Source organism: Crinia signifera, chromosome 1 (assembly GCF_055691185.1).
Source record: "Crinia signifera chromosome 1, ASM5569118v1, whole genome shotgun sequence".
NCBI classification, from domain to species: Eukaryota; Metazoa; Chordata; class Amphibia; order Anura; family Myobatrachidae; genus Crinia; species Crinia signifera.
This window is the reverse complement of record NC_139217.1, coordinates 45,983,989-46,003,353: the sequence shown is the minus strand read 5'-3', so window position 1 is coordinate 46,003,353 and position 19,365 is coordinate 45,983,989. Positions and strand designations below refer to the sequence as shown.

Genomic DNA, 19,365 nt, shown 5'->3' with positions numbered 1-19,365 from the left:
GCTCCGTTCTGTACTATGCGATGCGTGCTCCCGCGTATCACATAGGGGGAGATTCTCTAAGCTAAAAATGTGGTAAAAACCCCGTTAACGGGGTTTTTACCGCATTTTGGGATGCTGTAAGCATCCCCCGCCGGGTTACCGCGGCGGGGGGGCATCGCCAGAAAAATCTGGCGATGCCCCATAGAAGCCAATGGGCTTCTATCGCAACCCTCCGCCGACCCCCCGCCGCCCTGCATCGCCCCCTCCCCCCTCACCTGTGTCCGGGCAGCACAGCGCAGTGCTGCCCTGACCTGTGACCTCCTCCCTGCACTGATCCTCTTCCGGGTGCAGGGAGGAGGAGAGCCGGGCGCAGCAGCAGCAGTGCCGGGTGTGGGAGGGAGGGGGGAGCCGCCGGGACCTGCTGGGACCCGGCGACTCTCACCGCAAAGGACAGCTCTTAACGCAAGAGCTGTCCTTTGCCTTAATTATCGCATATGTTACAGCATATGCGATAATTAAATATGCGATGGGCGGCGAAGGGGGGCGGAGATTCTTAGAGAATCTCCCCCATAGTACGTTACAAAAAGTATGTGCTGCACATACTTTTTGTACTAGGTACACATCGGAACGGATCGCACTGCATGCACTAGGGATGCGATCCAATCCGATGTGTACTTTAAAAGTACAGAACGGACCGAAAAAACGGAGCGTGTATGGGGACATTATGATATTAGTATGATGTTATTATGTTATGTTGTTATTATTATGCTATTATTCTGTTGTGAGTATGTTATTATTATGTTATGTTATTATGTTGTTACTATTATGTTATGTTATTATAATTATGATATTAGTATGCTGTTATTATGTTGTTATTATGTTATGGTATTATTATGCTATTATTGTGTTGTTGTTATTATGTTGTTACTATTTTGTTATTATTCTGTTATGATAAGAAAACCACTGATTTTAATTGGCCGTGTTACACCACCATACAGTTTCTGGTGATACGTACTGTATATTGTGCCTATGATGAACTGGTATATGGCAGGTATTTAATACGCTCTTGCCTCCATTTCAGGTGCCATGCTATTCCTATGGACAGAAGCTCTCTAAACTGGCCATCTTGAGAATAGCTTGTAACTATATCCTCTCCCTGGCCAGACTGGCTGACCTTGACTACACTGCTGATCACAGTAACTTGAGTTTCTCTGAGTGCGTCGAGCAATGTACTAGGACATTACAGTCAGAAGGAAGGTCGAAAAAAAGGAAGGTAAGAAAATGGCAGCATAACATTTCCCATACCCCGGCTGTAACCTTTCCTCGCCTCTTCCGGATACAGGAGAAGGGACAGAGATTCTGTACTGGGCTGGATAAATTGTCTTCTTTGTTGTAATCGGGATTTGCGCTTTCCAAATGCATCGCTGCCACAGGCAGATGTCATAGGCTTTGTAATAAGGATAATTATCCACACAGATGATCAACTCTATGGAGAACAAATACGTGTAGTGATACAAGTTCCCCGATGTAGAAACATTCAGCTGCTGTACGGGAACATGGCAATGACCAGCCTATTATGTGGGTGGAAATGGGTCAGCGTTGGCTCAACCCAGAATGTTACTTACAATACATTTACAGTCATAGATGTATTTCCAACGGCTGCAACAGTGGCAGATCCAGGGGTGGGGTGCAGCACACTTCAAAATTCAAATAGAAGAGCCACACCAACTACCATTCCAAAAAGACTCACTAGCAGTTGGTGTGGCTCCCCTATTTGAAATTTGAGCTGTGTTGCAGCCCCTCCCCTGGATCCGCCACTGGCCGCAAGGTATGTGGTGCACCTTGGGTCCTGGAGGGCCCAAAGCACACACTCTAAACTCAGACTATACTTACCTGGTGCTGGAAAGTTGGTTCCCCCCCTCCACTTGTGGAAACAGCCGGCACTTGAATTACAGCATGCGCTCAACGTAGCGATGTTACTCACCCGCACTCAACACATCCGCAGTGCTACGAAACGCAAGACCCACCCGTACAAAATTTCACCTCAATGGTCCAGGCAGGAGTGGCCAGATTTTGGTAAACGTTCTCCCCACTATTCTAATACTGTCTCATAGATCCTCTTAGATCTCAGGTAAAATTTATTTCAACCTGTTGGTGTAGCTGATTTAATCATTGCGGATGTTTGGTGGGGAATGGGGGGGGGGTTGATCCGCGACTCCTACTGTACGTTCTGCGGGCCTTTCGGGTGCTCATCCAGCGGCTTTCTCTAAATGTCTTTTCCCACAAGTAGCAGCTAATTGCAGGTTTAGCTAAAGACACGTAGCCAAGTGTGGCTATCTAAAGGAAACAGAACTGAGTCTAATTACTAAATCACATTCCTCCAGGTTACTTAACGCTGAACCAATTACATGAAATCATCATCAAGCCGTGTTAAAAAGGAAGCCAACTGTTCAGGCAGTTTTCCTCTTGGAAAATAACATGGTTGAATAAGAAGAGAGTGATTGATGTTTGTGTTCAGAACATTATCACAAAAGGAGGTTTGTAAACTTGGTTTGAACCTCCCCGTGGATTCCGGGATCTGTTGTCACAACGATTAGCAGGCCGGTCATGCTTCCAGCAGTGACTAGAGGGGGGGGACAGTCTTCCATCTTTATTGTCCCTGGGTTTTGTTCCGTGCTGGCAGCGTGGAGACAAGACATGGAGTTATTGCATTTTAGCCATCCAAACTTCAGAGCCCAACGTGTCATTCATAATTACTTTCTAATGCGAATCGATAGTCAAGCCTTACATTTAGCCTTTTTTGTTTTTTTGTTAGGGTTGGCGCCTTATTGTTTGCCCTTTGAAAGTGCTAGTTAAATGTATTCAGGCCTCAAAAAATTCCACTAACTTTTTTGAATGGAAAGCGTCAGCAATTCCTGGTTATCTGGGCCAGACGTATTAAGCTTCAAAAAAGTGATAAAATGGAGAGTGATAAACAGCCAGCCAATCAGCTCCTACCTGCCATGTTACAGGCTGGGTTTAAAAAATGACAGGCAGGAGCTGATTGGTTGGTTGTTTATTAATCTCCACTTTATCACTTTTTAAAAATTGATACATCTGGCCCTTAGTGAGTGCTAATATAAAGTATTATTTTGTAAGGTTATTGCTGTATTTATTCATTATTTAACAGTAATTGCTGTATTTGTTATAATTAGATTAGAGTATTTTTTTTAGTGGGTTCCAGGTCCAGGGGGCCCACACACTGCACACTTTACACCCATGTAGGTATACTCACCTGTCCGTTGGCCTGACGCTGGTTAGCAAATACACTGGGAAAATGGCCGCCACGCAGGCACACTAAAGTGCATTTTTGTCAATTGCCAATTAACGTGACCCTATGTATTTGGATTGTGGGAGAAAAAGGAAAACCTGAAGGAAATCAATACAAAAGTTTGGGTGGGGGGAGGGTAGGGGGGACATACAAACTCCACACAGATATGGATCTGGTTGGGCTTGAACCCATGACTCCAGTCCTGTGAGGCAGAAAAGCTTACCATCACGACCCGCCATGCGGAAAATAAATACTGGTTAGGAAAAAAAAAGTGCACAATGGGATATGTTGTCTCTGTATACATAAATGTTAATAATAGGTAATTTTCTTCCTGTAAATGGCGGGCCTATGAGAGCCATAAAATGCTATCAGGCACCGACCCAGACATAAGGGTTTATATCATGGTCTCACATTTCACAGGCGCTTGCTTGTAGCAAACAATAAGCATATAACCAGCTGGGCCTTCCCTCTGTGGTATTACTTGATTTTAATGATTTTTATCCTGTGGACCACATGTAAAAGGAATGCACACATCCAGAATGAATCAAACAAATTAATTGTCTCTGCGGTGAAATGACCGTAACTTTCAGAGACTGGTCACCTCCAGCCATCCGAGGGAGCCATTTTGTGCGCTATACCAATGTTAAGCCAATGAGTTTCACATAGAACTAGTGCCATCACTGAGGCACGGGACATGAAGGGGTGTTCCTAGTCAGTTGTCAGGCTGCACAGTCTTGAACATGGGTTGAGCCCACAAAATGGCTGCATAAGCTTTACATGTACAAACATGCTGGGCTGCCCTGAGGTAGAAAGTGGACATCATCAATGCGATCACACAGAACTGTTGTTACACAAGCTGCGTAGATATCAGACAATAATGGGCCAGATGTATCAAGCTTTAAAAAGTGATAAAGTAGGGAGTTATAAACAACCAGCCAATCAGCTCCTACCTGTCATTTTTTAAACCCAGCCTATAACATGGCAGGTAGGAGCTGATTGGCTCTCCATTTTATCACTTTTTGAAGCTTGATATATCTGATATACCCCATAGTGTGTATACAACAAAACGATATGCACGAAAATATCGTTAGCGATATCATTATCGTGCAAATCGTTAAAAAATATGGCCTGGTGTGTACACACCTTTACTGTACTCTGATACTTGTGTATATGCAACCAGGGCGAAGGGGTAGTGCTGGTGGCAGTTGCCGCCGGCGATATCAATGTTAGTCCCTTCTCTACATAAGTTGAAACTCGTTTTATGCAAAATGGAGTATTCACCAACAATAGCTTTATCATAAACCGACTTGTAATGTTCCGATGAGGCGGGGGGTGTAAACCAAAGTGCGCTAAAGACATTTTCTGTGTCTGTGATTTTTTTCCCCCTTCCTTCCCCTTAGCGCACCCCCTTTTATATATATTTATATATATAATTATCGTATATAAATAATGAGGTGCATGCATAAAAATGTGCGTATTTATACGGCGGTGTGATCGCTCGCCACAAGGCTAACCTCAGATCCTGTAACAGCGGGTGTAGATGTATTTTGTGTTTGACCGCAGCTGTTAAGTAAGCTTGCAAGGTTCCATAGACTTTTTTTTTTTCCCTTCTCTTCTTCTTGTCTTCAGTGTGTTGTAAGGAGCAGAGGGCTAAGCCGAAAGCACAGTCCCCCCCCCCCTCCCCTCTGTCTCTCTGGCAGTCTCAGACTCCAGATGTTCGGAGTGCTAGTTGGGAAGTCCTACTGGCGCCACTTAGGGCAGAGGGCAGGGGAAAGGCACGCGAGCTGGAACCCAAAGCACTCAGTCACTGCAGGATTTGGCACATTCCCCAGTATTTTGTTGGCATGCTCCCCAGCTCTCTCCTGGCCATCTGTTACAAGAAAACACTTTCAGGACCTCATCATCACTCAGGATACAACAGTGAGAGCAGCTGTTTCAGAGGCACCAGGATAAAAAAAAAAAAAGAGCGCAGCTAAAGGTCTCTTTTATGAGAGAGAGGAAACTAGATTATGAATAACAGCAGAACAGTTGGGGTTTCATGAAACCGGTACGCCGCGGCTGAGGAATTTGCCGACCACGTGTGCGATCATTGATATGTCCAATGCTTTTATCACGCTAAGACTAGATAATGTGCGGCGGGGAATATCCATTATAGCAAAATAAAGGGACCGAGCCCACAGAGCGAAGCTGCGCGTTTAAAGCGGAATATTTCCTCCTCGAACGTTTTCCAGGAAACAGATGTGGAGGAGATCAAACAAGGTGGATGCATTTCGCTGTGTTCGTGCCAACGCAAAAATATAGGGCCTTATTCTGGTTGACTCGCTCGGACACGAAATCTCATCCTTGCGAGTCACCCTAACCCCGCCCTGCGAACGGTTAGCCGGCGCCACCCGTGCGCAAGCGGGATTGTTCGCAAGGCTTGCGAATGGATGTTTTACATGAACATCCATTCGCATGCCAGTGGGGACCTCCCCCATCTTTCGATGGTCGACGACCATCGAATGATGGCAAAGGCGCAAACATATGTAAGGGTGATCCATTGTGCAATGTGAAACCGATGGTGAATTTGGAAGCAGAGCGATTGACAATCACGTTTACGGGTGGTACCAGGGTGCAGGGTACATTTCATGTGCATTTTTTGTTTGCGTGCATTTCGTGTGCGTGCTGCACCGGATGACTGCCTCTGTGTACGCAGTTGCAGTGGACCCACAGCGCTGACTTTAAATATGACAGACTCTGAGCAACCATATTGCTACAGGGATATTCAACGGTTCGACCGAGGTTGCCGATTGTGTGTTTTTCAATGCAAGCGGCATTTAGAGAAGTAGACGGCGTACAAATGGTGATGCCCATAAAACATTGGGCGTTCCTCTGCCCTCTGCCCGCTCTCCGTCCCCTTCCCTCCCCTGCCTGTGCGGGTGTAATACTCGCCGAAGACCTTCACACAGCGGCTCCGCACATGAGTGTTTTCACCCCTATCCATGCACAGACCTGTAATATCGGTCACTGGCTTGAATTTGGCCCATACAGAGTCAACCAGAATCAGGCCATAAGTATAAACAAGTCGGTTAACACAAAAAAATCACGAAAAACTTATTTAGACGTCACTGTCAACCACATTCCCATCGACCTTTTGCTTGCGTCGATCTGTTAATGTCGATCTAGATGCTGACGACCATTTTGAGGCTTCTAACTAGATGTGTTGGATCATTAGTGGTCGACCATGTGATTGTCATGTGATTGTCAGTCTAGACATCGTCGGCCGGATAAGGTACAAATGAGCAGTCCCGCTCACATTTGTGTACACATCTGAATCAGGTCTAGGATGGGGATCATTTTGGCAGAAGTCTGATACCCTAGAACAGGCATGTCCAACCTGCGGCCCTCCAGCTGTTGAGAAACTACAAGTCCCATCATGCCTTGTCACAGTTTTGCTATCAGGGAATGCTAAAACTATGGCAAGGCATGCTGGGATGTGTAGTTTCACAACAGCTGGAGGGCCGCAGGTTGGACATGCCTGCCCTAGAAGTATGTGAAGGGAGGCGGAGGTGGGTATTTAGCTGCTGGCATAAAACTGAATGCTCAGCCGGCACACACAGAGATTTCTGTAGCTTTATGGATATATATTTCAGTAGGCCCTACTGGTAGGTAAAGGACATGCGTTAATTATTTGTGAAACGGATCTTTAGTGTTAGATATTATCTATTTATTGGTGAAATGCGTGTGCTGAGGTTTTTCAGTTTAGGGACACCCGTAGGGTCTGTGGGCCGGATGCACTAAGGTTCAAAAGTGCTAAAATGGAGAGTGATAAACAGCCAGCCAATCAGCTCCTGTCTGACATTTTTCAAACACAGTTTGTGACATGGCAGGCAGGAGCTGATTGGCTGGCTGTTTATCACTCTCCATTTGATCACTTTTGAATCTTAGTGCATCTGGCCCTGTGTGTGTGTCTTTAAGGGGTTAAATTGGCCACATTTCTGTGTCGGAGTCATGCTTGGAGGGAGAGCGCAGCCATTTCCCCTCACATGACTTTTTCAAAAATTCTCATTGTGTTTTTGATAGTACAGGAAGCTGACCTTGCTGCTCCATAGCCAGACGTGGTGGGGCTCAGCAATGGGTAGCTAAGAAACATGAAACGTACTCAAGATTTAGTTGTTTAGCCTTACAGAGTACCTTTTACCTACGTCTTATGGCATATAACTACAAAATATTAGTATGTGCAGCTTTTAACAGACAACGCTTCCCCTCCTCCCATCAAACTTTATTGCATCACATCAATAGTTGCCTTCTGTCCCAGAATGCCTGGAAGACTCACTCATTTGGGTGTGTTCTCCTGCATTGCACAGAGTGCTGACCATCCATCCTGGATCCCACCCATTTGCCCTGTGAAACGCATCAGGAAGTACCCAGTGAAATGCGTTAGCGGCCTCACACGTGATGCGCGATGTATTGCTTTGCTGCATTTTGCAACTGAGAGGGAAGGTGGGCTGCAAATTGCAGCTCCAGCACACCAATGCCCTGGGTCTCCTCACCGTCCCAAAATCTCAAGGATGCAGTGTAAATAATAGGTATGTGTGATGTCAGGAGACATAGTTGCTGTGTCACATGGATGTCTGTCAGCCATTTTGTGTACTAAACAAATACTCATTAGAGACCAGCCTATCTTTACAGTAGGAACCAGTTCCTCATAAAGTGTGCTCGTGAAATGCACCCAGACATGGTACTAATCCCTTGTGAAATGATTAGGAGCTGTGCACCACATAAAAATGGTTACCTCCACTGGGTTCCTCCAAAAACCTCTACCTTGAATCATTGAGGCTGCTCGTTGTTCATTTAACCTAGCACTCAAAGGGGGATATACGCATGCAACCTAGGGAACTGGTCTGAATAAGACCCTGTGGGGGGAATTTACTAAGATGTGAATTCTACTTCACATGTGATGTTGCTATTGGCAACCAATCAGATCCTGTCTACTATCTTCTAGAGGGTGCTAAATAAATAAGAATTAGATGCTGATTGGCTGGTTCACATGTGAAGTAGAATTGGCATTGTCGTAAATTTCCCCCTTTGTCTCTCTCCATGATGGAGCCCCTGACCAGGCCTCACTGATGGCATGTACAGTGTTAATCTCCCTGACTAAAAAAGAACAAGAATTTTTTTTCTTAAGGCCATTACTGATCTGTGAGGGGATTTATGTGCGAGCATGTACCATCCCTTTGTTCCTGGCCATGATATAAAACTTTCATCATTTTTATTGAATGTTTTCCTAGATTGTTCTGCCCTTGGAATGCCGGGGTGATAAAGGCCTCATTCCAAAGAGAGTCAATTGGCAAAGCTTGCCACGGGACCCGGCCTTAAGGGTTATAGAACGCAGGATAGGGTCGGGACCAATATACAGTCCTCCAAGATCAGCAGGGCACAGAGCGAGTGGGTTGGGCGGTACAGTATGATAGTATACAGTAATATAGCGGCACAGCTTTCATTACACTGCAGATGGTGACTGGAGAAAAGACTATAAAGAGAATAAACAACTAAAAAGTCACAATAGCAACTCAGTGCAAACCCGCAATAACGGATACTACACGGGGCGGTTGCACATAGCAACCATCAGATTCTGGACCAGCACAATAGTAGCACTTATTTCTTAGAAGTAGGTAATCTACCACAAAACACGTCTGACTGGGCAGTAATAGGATAAAGACCGTGCCACTGTGTCAGCTATAATTATTTCCTGTTAGGGGGCGATGTACTTGAAAAGTGATAAAATGGAGAGTGATAAACCACCACATATCAGCTCCTAACTGTCATTTTTTTAAAACACAGGGGCAGATGTATTATAGCGGCGCTTATTGCGCCGCTATAATACTTCCTGCTTCGCCTCATTAACGAGGCAAAGCAGGATGGGAGACCGACAAGATGTCCCCTCTTCCCCCCGGTTGGCTGGACTGGGCATGTGCGGGATCTCGCTACTCACTCGAGATCCCCAGCGCAACCCAGAACTAACAGCAGGAACAGCGCTGTCCCTGCTGTTGAGCAGTCTGCTGCTGGCAAAACCAAAACCAGTATCGGGCGGAACAGTCAGCGTAGCTGACCGTTCATACATTCGGCCTGCCATCATTTAGATCGCAGCGCCCCTGTCCTTTACCGCACGCTGGCTCTTTCATACATGGGGGAGAAGCGGTATCAGTGCACATTACGTGCGCTGATACCCCTTCTCCCCCATACCGCACGTTCATACATCATCATTCTCCATTTTATCATTTTTCAAGGCTTAATACATCTGGCCCATGGTGTTAACCGCATCATGTGAAGCTGATAAAATCACCTCCGCAGGTAGAAACCTGTTCCCGCTGCACATGAACATGTATCTGTAACACACACACACATGATCAGGGTGACATTTGACCAGATTGTGGAGTGGTATTTTTTCCCAATTGACACTTTCATATACTGACAGGTACGCATCAATACCAGACCTAAGAGTCTCTGCAAGCATCCAGGTTAGAACTCTACTCTACACTATATTTGCCTACTCTACTGAAATGTCTTGGAGACTCCTAAATTTCCGGGAGACCTCATGGACCTGTCATCATCATCTCTTCCCCGCGACAACCTGCACTGGCTTACAAAGCCCTACAGAATCCCATTCAAACTCCTCACCCTCACCCGCTAGGCCCTCTATCTCCACTGCTCCCTACATCGCCAACCTCATCTCCTTACACACTACCTCCCGCCATCTCCGCTCGGCCAGTGACCACCGCCTCTCTTGGTTACTGCATCTTACATTCCAATCCAAGAGTTTGCCCCACCTGTTCCTCAAAGAGTACCTCATACCCATGTCATCCTGTAACCTCCCACCCATCAGTCCTACCTCACCTTCTTCAGGCCCTCGTGTTTCCATCCACATACTCACCCCTCATGTCATCTGTATCTCCCCTCCTAGATTGTAAGCTCTTAGGAGTAGGGTCCTCCTCTCTCCTGTCCTCCAGCCCTCTTCTCTAGCACTTCAATGACAGCCTTTACCTACTCAGTGGCCACTTAGCCCAGAATTCCTCTTGCTCACTGCCTGAGCCAATCATCTCTTCCGGCGGCTGTATTTCTGCTAATGGTGCCGTCACTTTTGGAGACCGCTCGGTAACTCCTCCCAGCCGTATTGTGTACTGAGAATGGTGGTGCTAATGATCACGCCTTGCTACTGTAACGCCATGCAATGTTCTGTCCTTCTGTGACCAGATGTACGGCGCTGTGGACCACTTGTGGCGCCTTATAAATAAAATGTTGTAATAATAATAATAGTGGCGCCCTCTTCTCCCGCCGCTCGTGCTATTGTATGTCTATATACTGCCACCCTACTCCCACGTTTGCACATTTTCCATAGTAATCACAAAGCTGATTTTTTACCCTATTAGTACAGGATGACTGTAAGCTCCTAAACCCACGCAGTAGAGCCTGCCGGACAGTTTAGATGGGTGAATCTCAGCCCGATACATTGTGTAACCTGCCGTATAAATATTTAGATATACATGGCCGGAGATCAGTAGAGAATGTTCATTTTTTTCGGTTCTCTGAAGAAATAACATTGCAAGCTTTTAATCCAGGCGCTTCTCAGGAAAAACAAGCAGCGCAGTTACAACAAATAAGAGGATTTATAAGACACTTGATCAAAGATAGAGTTGTGTTAAACAGCTGCTTGTGCTAATGGAGGGAGGGAACGGAACGATTAAAGGGCCAGCGTACAGCGTTGGGACATTTTATAGTACAGGCTCATTAAAGGCGGACAGACTTACTTTCGTTATTACTATATACCATACACAAGCGGCCGTACAGTCTTCAAATGCATAATAATAATAACATGGCAGATGCAAGGTTGTATGTGAGCCTGCTGGGGTAGCGCACCTAGGGTGAATTGGCATAGAGTATGCTCAGAAAAGGTCCATCCTTGGACCCCCGCTCTTCTCCCTGTCCACCTCTTCCTTGGGGGAACTCGGCAGTTCCTTCAGTCTCCAACACTCAACTACCTTTCCTCTCCTCTTCTAAGCTATCTCTCTGAACCACTACATGGACCCCTCCATAGTCCCTCCCCCCCCCCCCCCCTTTACCCAATATCTCTATCACTTTTGACAACACCATCCTCTCCCCTGTTCCCCACCTCCGCTGCTTGGGTGTCTTTCTTGACTACTCCATTTACTCTCTCTACCCCCCTCCCCCCAATACCTGTGATGTGGTCTCCATCACCTCCCCTGGCACCTCCTCCTCCCCCCACGGCCGGAAGCCTAAGCAGGCTGTCCCCGGCACCTCCTTCTCCCCCCTGCAGCCGTAAGGACGTCCGGCTGTTTTGCTAGGGGGAGGAGGGGTTTACCTTGTCCGGGTCCAGGAGGATCTGGAGGAAGGTAAGCCAGGGGGAAGGGGGGGGAGGCATCTGCGGCGGAGGTGGTGGGCGGCGATAAGAAGCCCATAGGCTTCTATAGGGTATTGCCACCCAAAGGTGGCGATGCCCTGCCTGGCGTAGACGCGGCGGCCGGGTCTTAGTACATTTGAATATGCGGTAAAACCCACAAAAACAGGTTTTTTTTAACACATTTTTCCCAGAGTGCCTCCTTCTCCTCACTGGCCTCCCACGTTCCCAGCTCATTCCCCTCAAATCTGTTCTCAACTCTGAAGCTAGACTTATCTTCACCTTCATCTGACGCGGCTCCATATCCAAAATAAAATTTCGTATGCAGATACAGCCGCAGGCAAAGACAGAATGTAGACATAGTAAATATCATTGTAATCAGCAGAAGCTGCTTTTGCGCCCTATTTGCGCTATTTTACACTGCAGCAGAAACATCACATGTACAACTGCTCACCGCTACCGAGTCACATAGCGCTCACCCGACTTGTAGCGCAGGTAGTATAGATGTATGTGGACACATCTGTATACGATATTGTAATAAGTGCTAAAATTGCAAATCCCGGAGCAAAGGTTAGCAACCTGCAGATCCTCCGCAGGAACAGCAGCTGGTAAGAATCGCCATGGAGCCTCTTTCGTCTCCTGTACACAGCTGCCTGTGCGCAAAACAGATGCAGCTGTCCACAAATTGGCAGTATTGAGGAAAGTTGTCACCGCGATCGTGTTCACAATCCAAATATTACACAGCTTCTAAAGACACTGCAAACTGAAAGTAGTGGACTCAGGCAGACAAGTAACAGAAGGACGGTGCACACACAGAACCTGTCTGTGGTGGGAAACCAGAAATCAGGGTATAAAGAGATCCATGATATATAATGTGTCACGCTTCCTGATGCAAACTACACACTAATGTGGTATGCACCAGAATGTTGACATTCTGAAAGGTGGAATGTGAACACGATGTAAGGTCAACATTGTGAATGTCAGCAAGAGAATGCCGATAGGCAATTTTCTAGAATGTTTTTAGGGTTAGGCTGTTAGGGTTAGGGTCAGATATTGGGGGGGGTATTCAATCCCCGGCGCTATTTCCGACGGACAAAATCCTATTCAATGCTGTCTTGCCCGTTTTGTCGATTTCGGCCGTGAATTGTCGCGATCACGGCCGAATCTCGACAATCCACGGCCATTTACGTGGACACGCCCCCTTTTCGCCGATCGCCAAGCGGGACATTGAATCCCTACTGGCGATATGCGGTGAGAACACTGGCACTGACACCTGGCGATTATAGATGTATCCAGCATGCTGGATATTAATCCCAGTGCGATAGAAAATTTCCCCCAGTGTGTGATCAATCTCTATTCCTGACTTTTGTCTGAGAACGACATTGACTACTTGATACTTTTTTTTTTACACAAGGTAGAACTGTAACTATAAGTTGGTTCTAATAAATAACAGTTACAGTATACTGTGACACAGGACATCTGTTCTGTCTTTACATTGCTGTTATGTAGACAGTCTGTGGAAGTGTATGTAAGAAGAAGCTCTTGGTCTGAACAGCTGTAGTAGACAGCGCCACCTGCTGATACTAGAAGGTAAGGCACTTTAAGGATATATTAAAGACCTTTTAGGGTTTACACGTATTCCAAGCTGAGGCCTCTAGCACCATCGGGTCTCTCAGCAGGGGACGGTGAGACGGTGTCCTCCATAGATATACTGGGAACGGCCGAGACTAGCAAGCGATGATATTATATTTCATACTTCTTGCTTTATGAGCACAATCTGGCTCATTTGATCGGGGCACCTAGAGTTCTGTGTGCGTGTAGAAGGGAGGCTGACGTCAGGAGCAGCAGCAACATAGACACCATCAAAACGAAGTCATCTTACCATGCTTTTATAAATGTCCTCTTCACTTATTGAAAAGCTTGTATCACATCTATGGCCAAACCCCAAACATCAGTGCTTAAATATTTTCTGTAGTTCGGTAGGATATTGATAGTGAGAAACTTAATGCAAGTGATCATTTAGGATGGGGGTATTCAACATGTGACCCTCCAGCTGCTGTAGAACTACACATCCCAGGATGCCCTGCCGCGGTTTTTACTGTTAGTGTATGCTAAAACTGTGGCAGGGCATGCTGGGATGTGTAGTTCCACAGTAGCTGGAGGGCCGTATCACTGACTACCGCTGGTCTAGGAGAAAGACTTTTCATTGCAGTTATGCAACACAAACAGGGTTTTATTTACTAAAGCAGTGGTCAGGGAACAGGGGTAAATTAATTGCAATTCCTGGGGGTAATGGATGGTCGCATTGCCAAGACACAGCCGGGCATGTATATGAATCTATAGGCATGCCCGGCTGTGTCTCGGCAGCCCGACTAGCCAATACCCACAGGAATTTAATTTCATTGCATATAGAATCTATATATAGATTCTATATGCATGCCCGGCTGTGTGTGTTACAGTACTGTAGTGTACAAGGATCTGACGCAGTGCAGCACAGGCTGTGTGTGTTACAGTACTGTAGTGTACAAGGACCTGACGCAGTGCAGGCTGTGTGTGTTACAGTACTGTAGTGTACAAGGACCTGATGCAGTGCAGTGTGGGCTGTGTGTGCCACAGTACTGTAGTGTACAAGGACCTGATGCAGTGCAGTGTGGGCTGTGTGTGCTACAGTACTGTAGTGTACAAGGACCTGATGCAGTGCAGTGCAGGCTGTGTGTGTTACAGTACTGTAGTGTACAATGACCTGACGAAGTGCAGTGCAGGCTGTGTGTGTTACAGTACTGTAGTGTACAACGACCTGACGAAGTGCAGTGCAGGCTGTGTGTGTTACAGTACTGTAGTGTACAAGGACCTGACGCAGTGCAGCGCAGGCTGTGTGTGTTACAGTACTGTAGTGTACAAGGACCTGACACAGTGCAGTGCAGGCTGTGTGTGTTTCATTACTGTAGTGTACAACGACCTGAAGCAGTGCAGTGCATCAGGCCCATGTGTATAACACACATCCCTGTGTGTTGCCCCGCCTCCAAGTCCGCCCGCTTCTACAGTAGAGTGGACTAGTTGCTGCACCATCTCGGCAGCACGCAGTCTGTACTGCCGGTGCAGCACCGAGCTTCTTTGCCTGGTTATAGGCTCCTGACTGTCATGGTATACTCAGCTCTAGTCTAGGGATAGAAATTGCACAGACTGTCACTATATCATCTTGTAATCACGACACTAATAGTGGCCTGGACGTCACATTATCAATGGCTATACCACACACAGCCTGGCAGCCATTGAGGATGATGATGATTACCATGTATGGCTGTGTGTGGTACACATTTCATCATCAATGGCTGCCAGGCTGTGTACCGTACTAGCAGGATATATCATCAATTTCTGGGGGCAAACTGTGTATTGCAATTATATGATTTCCTTCCTTTCAAATCAAGAGGATAACGTCGGCGCATCTAAATATATTTTGGGGTAAAAGGTAAAAAAGTTCCCTGACCCGTGTACTAAAGGTCACTTTTGCAATCCACTTTTTGAAAAGTTTTTCTAAGGTTTTGCCGCCTCCTTAGAAGGACCAATCAGAAACCAGCTATCATTGTATAGCCTTTGAGAAAAATGAAACGTAGATTCCACTTGGTTTCCATGGAGTATTGAAAGCTATTTAGTGTATAAACTCCTTAGTTATGAAGGCGGTGTTATACCTTACCCTTCTGGGCCATTGAGCTTGCAGTCTATTCTCTCAGTTATGGGGGTGTGGGGCTAGAGAGCTGATATTTGACATAAGTATAGATCGCTGGGCTTTCCCTGCTTGTTTCATCCATAGCCCAGGTGCATGAGGACTTTACGCTGCAGACATATAACCTTCTGTTTCTCTTCTAGGAGTAATGATGTGGTAACGTCTCGCCTTCTCATGGACCCTTCCAAGGAGGTTTCCCTCTTCCTGGCAAAAGTTGGATGGTAAATCCCGAAGACAGTTTCTGGCAGAGAGCACACAAAAAGACATCTGGACATAGATCTTTCTAACACAAACTGGAGAGAGAGGGGGAAAAAAAACTGCTTTTCAGCTTTTTAGAGTGTTGAATTTATTTACCAGTTCCTCCTGCGTTAGACTGGGATATTTTCATGTCACTTCATTGCACAAGATTTATTTTCTTGCTCTTGTGCCAAAGATTTAGCCAAGCTTTGTGTCATTCTATTGTCTTAATTCATGATGTTTCTTTTGGTCCGTTGAAGCCGACCCGCACGGAATATCGTATTTATTGCAACCAGATATGACGGAACTTATTTAAAGGGCCCCCCCGATGTTTGATTTCAAGGTGGCTTCCAAAAAAAAGACTTTGCTCAAGAGCCTTCCGCGTCTGGCTTTCGTCTCATGCCATGAATCGCCCCAGGCTGGGGAAGTGACGCTGGTCAACGGAACAGCAGGAGGAGGAGTCTGCACCTCTCTCTGCACCAATGGGAAACTGAGATGGGACTTCATGCAATTTATTGGAGATATTATTTTCTTCGTCGGTGCTGCCAATGGCGCGCGCTAATAACTGCTGTTGTATAAAGGCATTTTATCATGCGCCATGTCCGGTAGGTCTCACACCATAGCCTGAGACACTCAGATGCTTATTTAAATATGTCTCAATTGTAGACAACAGGATTAATGTTTTTTTTATATATAGATAAACGTTAGCCCCACTGAAAAATGGCTTGGCCGATTAACAGTACCAGCCACATCGGAGTCTCGTAACCACCGATTTCAGGCAGAAGTCCCATATTATGTATCAGGAGGAAAGCGATAAAACATTGCAAAGGCGAGAGGTGGAACCAGGGGAAAGCACAGCACAGCCTAATCGAAGCATGTCATATCATCAGCCCCCAGTTACCAGCGCTATGAGGTTGGTGGGGGGGAGGTCTGCTGGCATGTAGGAGAAGACATATCAAAGGCAGGCAACTGCTATCGGAGAACTGTACCTGGGGACAGATTGTGGGGTGCCATAATTACATCTGCCAAATATACTGTCCGGTACAGGTGACTACATCCCGTACATAATCCATGTCCAGAATTAAATGATCCTTTACAGACCAAGCATGAGATACTCCACCATATGCCCACATAGAGTAATAACTGCAACCAAAGATAAACTCACCCTAAATGAGTCCTCTACAGAGTTCTTGGCAATTGAATGCCCAGAGACCCAATGCACGCTTGTTACAATACAGGCAAGTTATTTCCTAGTCTATATTTGTTTGTTAAGTTCCACTGGTTACAAAGGCCCTTATTCTGATTGACGCGGACTTTACCGCATTCTTACGGATCGCGTCTTTTCGGCGTCTGCGCATGCGTGGAGAACGCAACGCGCATGTGCCACGCCTTGACTCCGTACCAGTTCGGCCAAATCCCGTACAAAACTGTTCCCCGCAATCAGTCGGGAAATATGGGCGTATTATGGGCGTCATGCGGAATGTCACATGGGCGTAGTTTCAAAGTGGGCAAAACGGGGCGGAAACATGGGCGGACACGGGGGAGTACACTTATGTTGGGGGGCGTACATTCGGATAGCACTCCGAATGCACGCGATCAAAAGGGGAAGAAATGTGCGGTGTCCACAAGTGTACTATTGCTTTGCGGACACCACTCGTTCATGCGGTAGGCGAACGTACGCCTAATGACTACAAGCATTAACACCTGAACCCAATAGAATCTACTCCTTTACTCATTACTCACTAATAGGCCGCTTGTCAGTGCTTTAATTGAAACCATTGCACTTCAATTGCTGTAAGGGTTAATGTGTGCAATGCATGTGTTAGGCATGCTTGTAAGGATATATTGGCATCTAATTGATTCCAATTCCAAATAAGCAGTTTTTTATGAGGATAGGTAATTGAATAAGTGGGTCATGTGATGTCTTGCAGAAGATACTTAATAGTGGGTTGTTTGGCGTAAATACTCCGCTTACGTGCGGTAGCACCGCTTGGCTCCCGTTCGGATGCGGTATTCCCGAGCATACTCTGTAATACTCTGTAATACCGTGCCGAATCGGAGTGTTTCTCCCGCACACGCATGGTTTGTATGTCGTCCGTAAACACGCCCTGTTCTTAAAGAGTGAGTCCGTCCGAATGCGGAGGACACGTGGGCGTTTCTACGGACGATGGCCGCATGCGGCAAAACACCGTAGCGTGCGGACCGCTCCGTAAGAATGCGGGAATATCCGCACCGATCAGAATAAGGGCCAAAGACCAAACATCACACCAAAGAGAGGCTTCTGGTTGAGCCAAGTCATCGAAGCGGCTTCAGATGTTTTGTCTTCCCTTTTATGGTGGCATATAGACAGGTTTAGGATGTGATTATTAACCAGTGTGCCAGTGTCTGCTCCTCCTTGCCAGTGTTACCCTGCACAGATGGCACTTGGCTATTATGTCACTGCCCAATATCGCACTCCAAGTCTGAGAGGTTGAGGATGATGCACTTATTTCATGCCAGCCAATCAGGGGAAGGGGGGGGGGGGGTGGACATATTATTGCAGTGGTTCCTCCAGGGCGTGCACTGGACTTCACTCAGAGGCCAATCAGAAATTAGCCTGGTCGTCCATGGCAAGTGCCACAGTGATGCATTAGGGGCTTCTTCGGTAGCTGCATGAATACCTGAAAACAGATGGGATTTCCCCCTGTATTCAGTCATCTGCAGCTGCCCTGCCCCAATATATCAGCTCGTAGCAGTCACCATCATCACTATTGGCACCTAACAGGGCCGGCTCTACCTTTAGGCACCTGCCTATGGGCTCCGAGAATATTGGTGGGCACCTACTATAAAATGACGGATGACTCAGAGAAGTTGTAGTTAATGCAAATGGCTGGTGTTGAACATCTAAGGCGTCCCCTCCACGCTATCACCTGAGGTTCTGGAAAGTCGGTATTGGTGTGTGGGTGGTGGTGGGAGCGGTAAGCGGAAGTCTTGCCAAGGGCGTTGAAAAACCTTGGGTGCATGAGATCCACCTGTGAGCAAGAATCTTCGCCTACGCTCACCTCTAGTTAAGATGCTGTTACATCTGCGCACATAGATCACCCAGAGCAAACTAATGCTAAGTGCGAAGGTGCCAGTGCCACCCAGTTATTAGGCCCGGTATATTAATTCATGTGTGTCTGAAATGGAAATAATATGCAGCATCCAGTCCAGTTATAGCCCCGGACGTGCCGGTATTAATTCACATTCTAGGGAGGAACAACTGTTTGGGAAGTGAGAGCAGCAGAGATGTCAGTGAGTATGAGACGGGCACCGTGTACGCAGACTCTCTGCCTGGCTCCTCTTCCCTAGGCTGCAGCGTACCAATGTGTCATACAACCAATCAGAAGCAACATTACAAAACAATAATGAAGCTACAGTATTATAGTTTTCTTTTTTTTTTTTTTTTTGCATACAGGAGACCTCTTATCGCCCTTTGTAAGCAGCCATTATATATTTCTCATTATATCAACTATTTATTGTAACCGTATTTTCAAACTAATACACAGCCAAACATTTTTGTGTTCATTTGCAATAAAAAAATGTTTTCAGACCTGTCTTGTCTTATTTCTATAGTGAGCAGCACATGAGGCTGCCCCTGGAGGCGGGTGCGGAGGAGTCGTTGGGGGAAAGGGGGGGGGGGATATGAGGTGAGAGTTAGGGCTATTCTTTTAACTGCAGAGGCTCACTGGTTATACTACA

The 19,365-nt window shown here is 46.5% G+C and overlaps 1 protein-coding gene across 2 annotated transcripts in view; it reads left to right on the top strand.

The window, feature by feature from the left end:
* The window catches only part of ATOH8 (atonal bHLH transcription factor 8), a 36,107-nt gene extending 16,891 nt beyond the window's left edge, over nt 1-19,216 (top strand). The window contains exons 2-4 of one of the 2 annotated variants that reach the window (XR_014444497.1): nt 1,061-1,252; nt 15,552-16,935; nt 17,900-19,216. Coding sequence is in view for 1 of the 2 variants with exons in the window: in XM_083147506.1 (XP_083003632.1) it covers nt 1,061-1,252; nt 15,552-15,557 (198 nt within the window). In the remaining variant the exon portion in view is untranslated. Of the gene's footprint in view, nt 1-1,060; nt 1,253-15,551 lie in introns of both variants that reach the window. The other variant, XM_083147506.1, reaches the window with a different exon arrangement.
* The last annotated feature ends 149 nt before the right edge of the window (nt 19,217-19,365 follow it).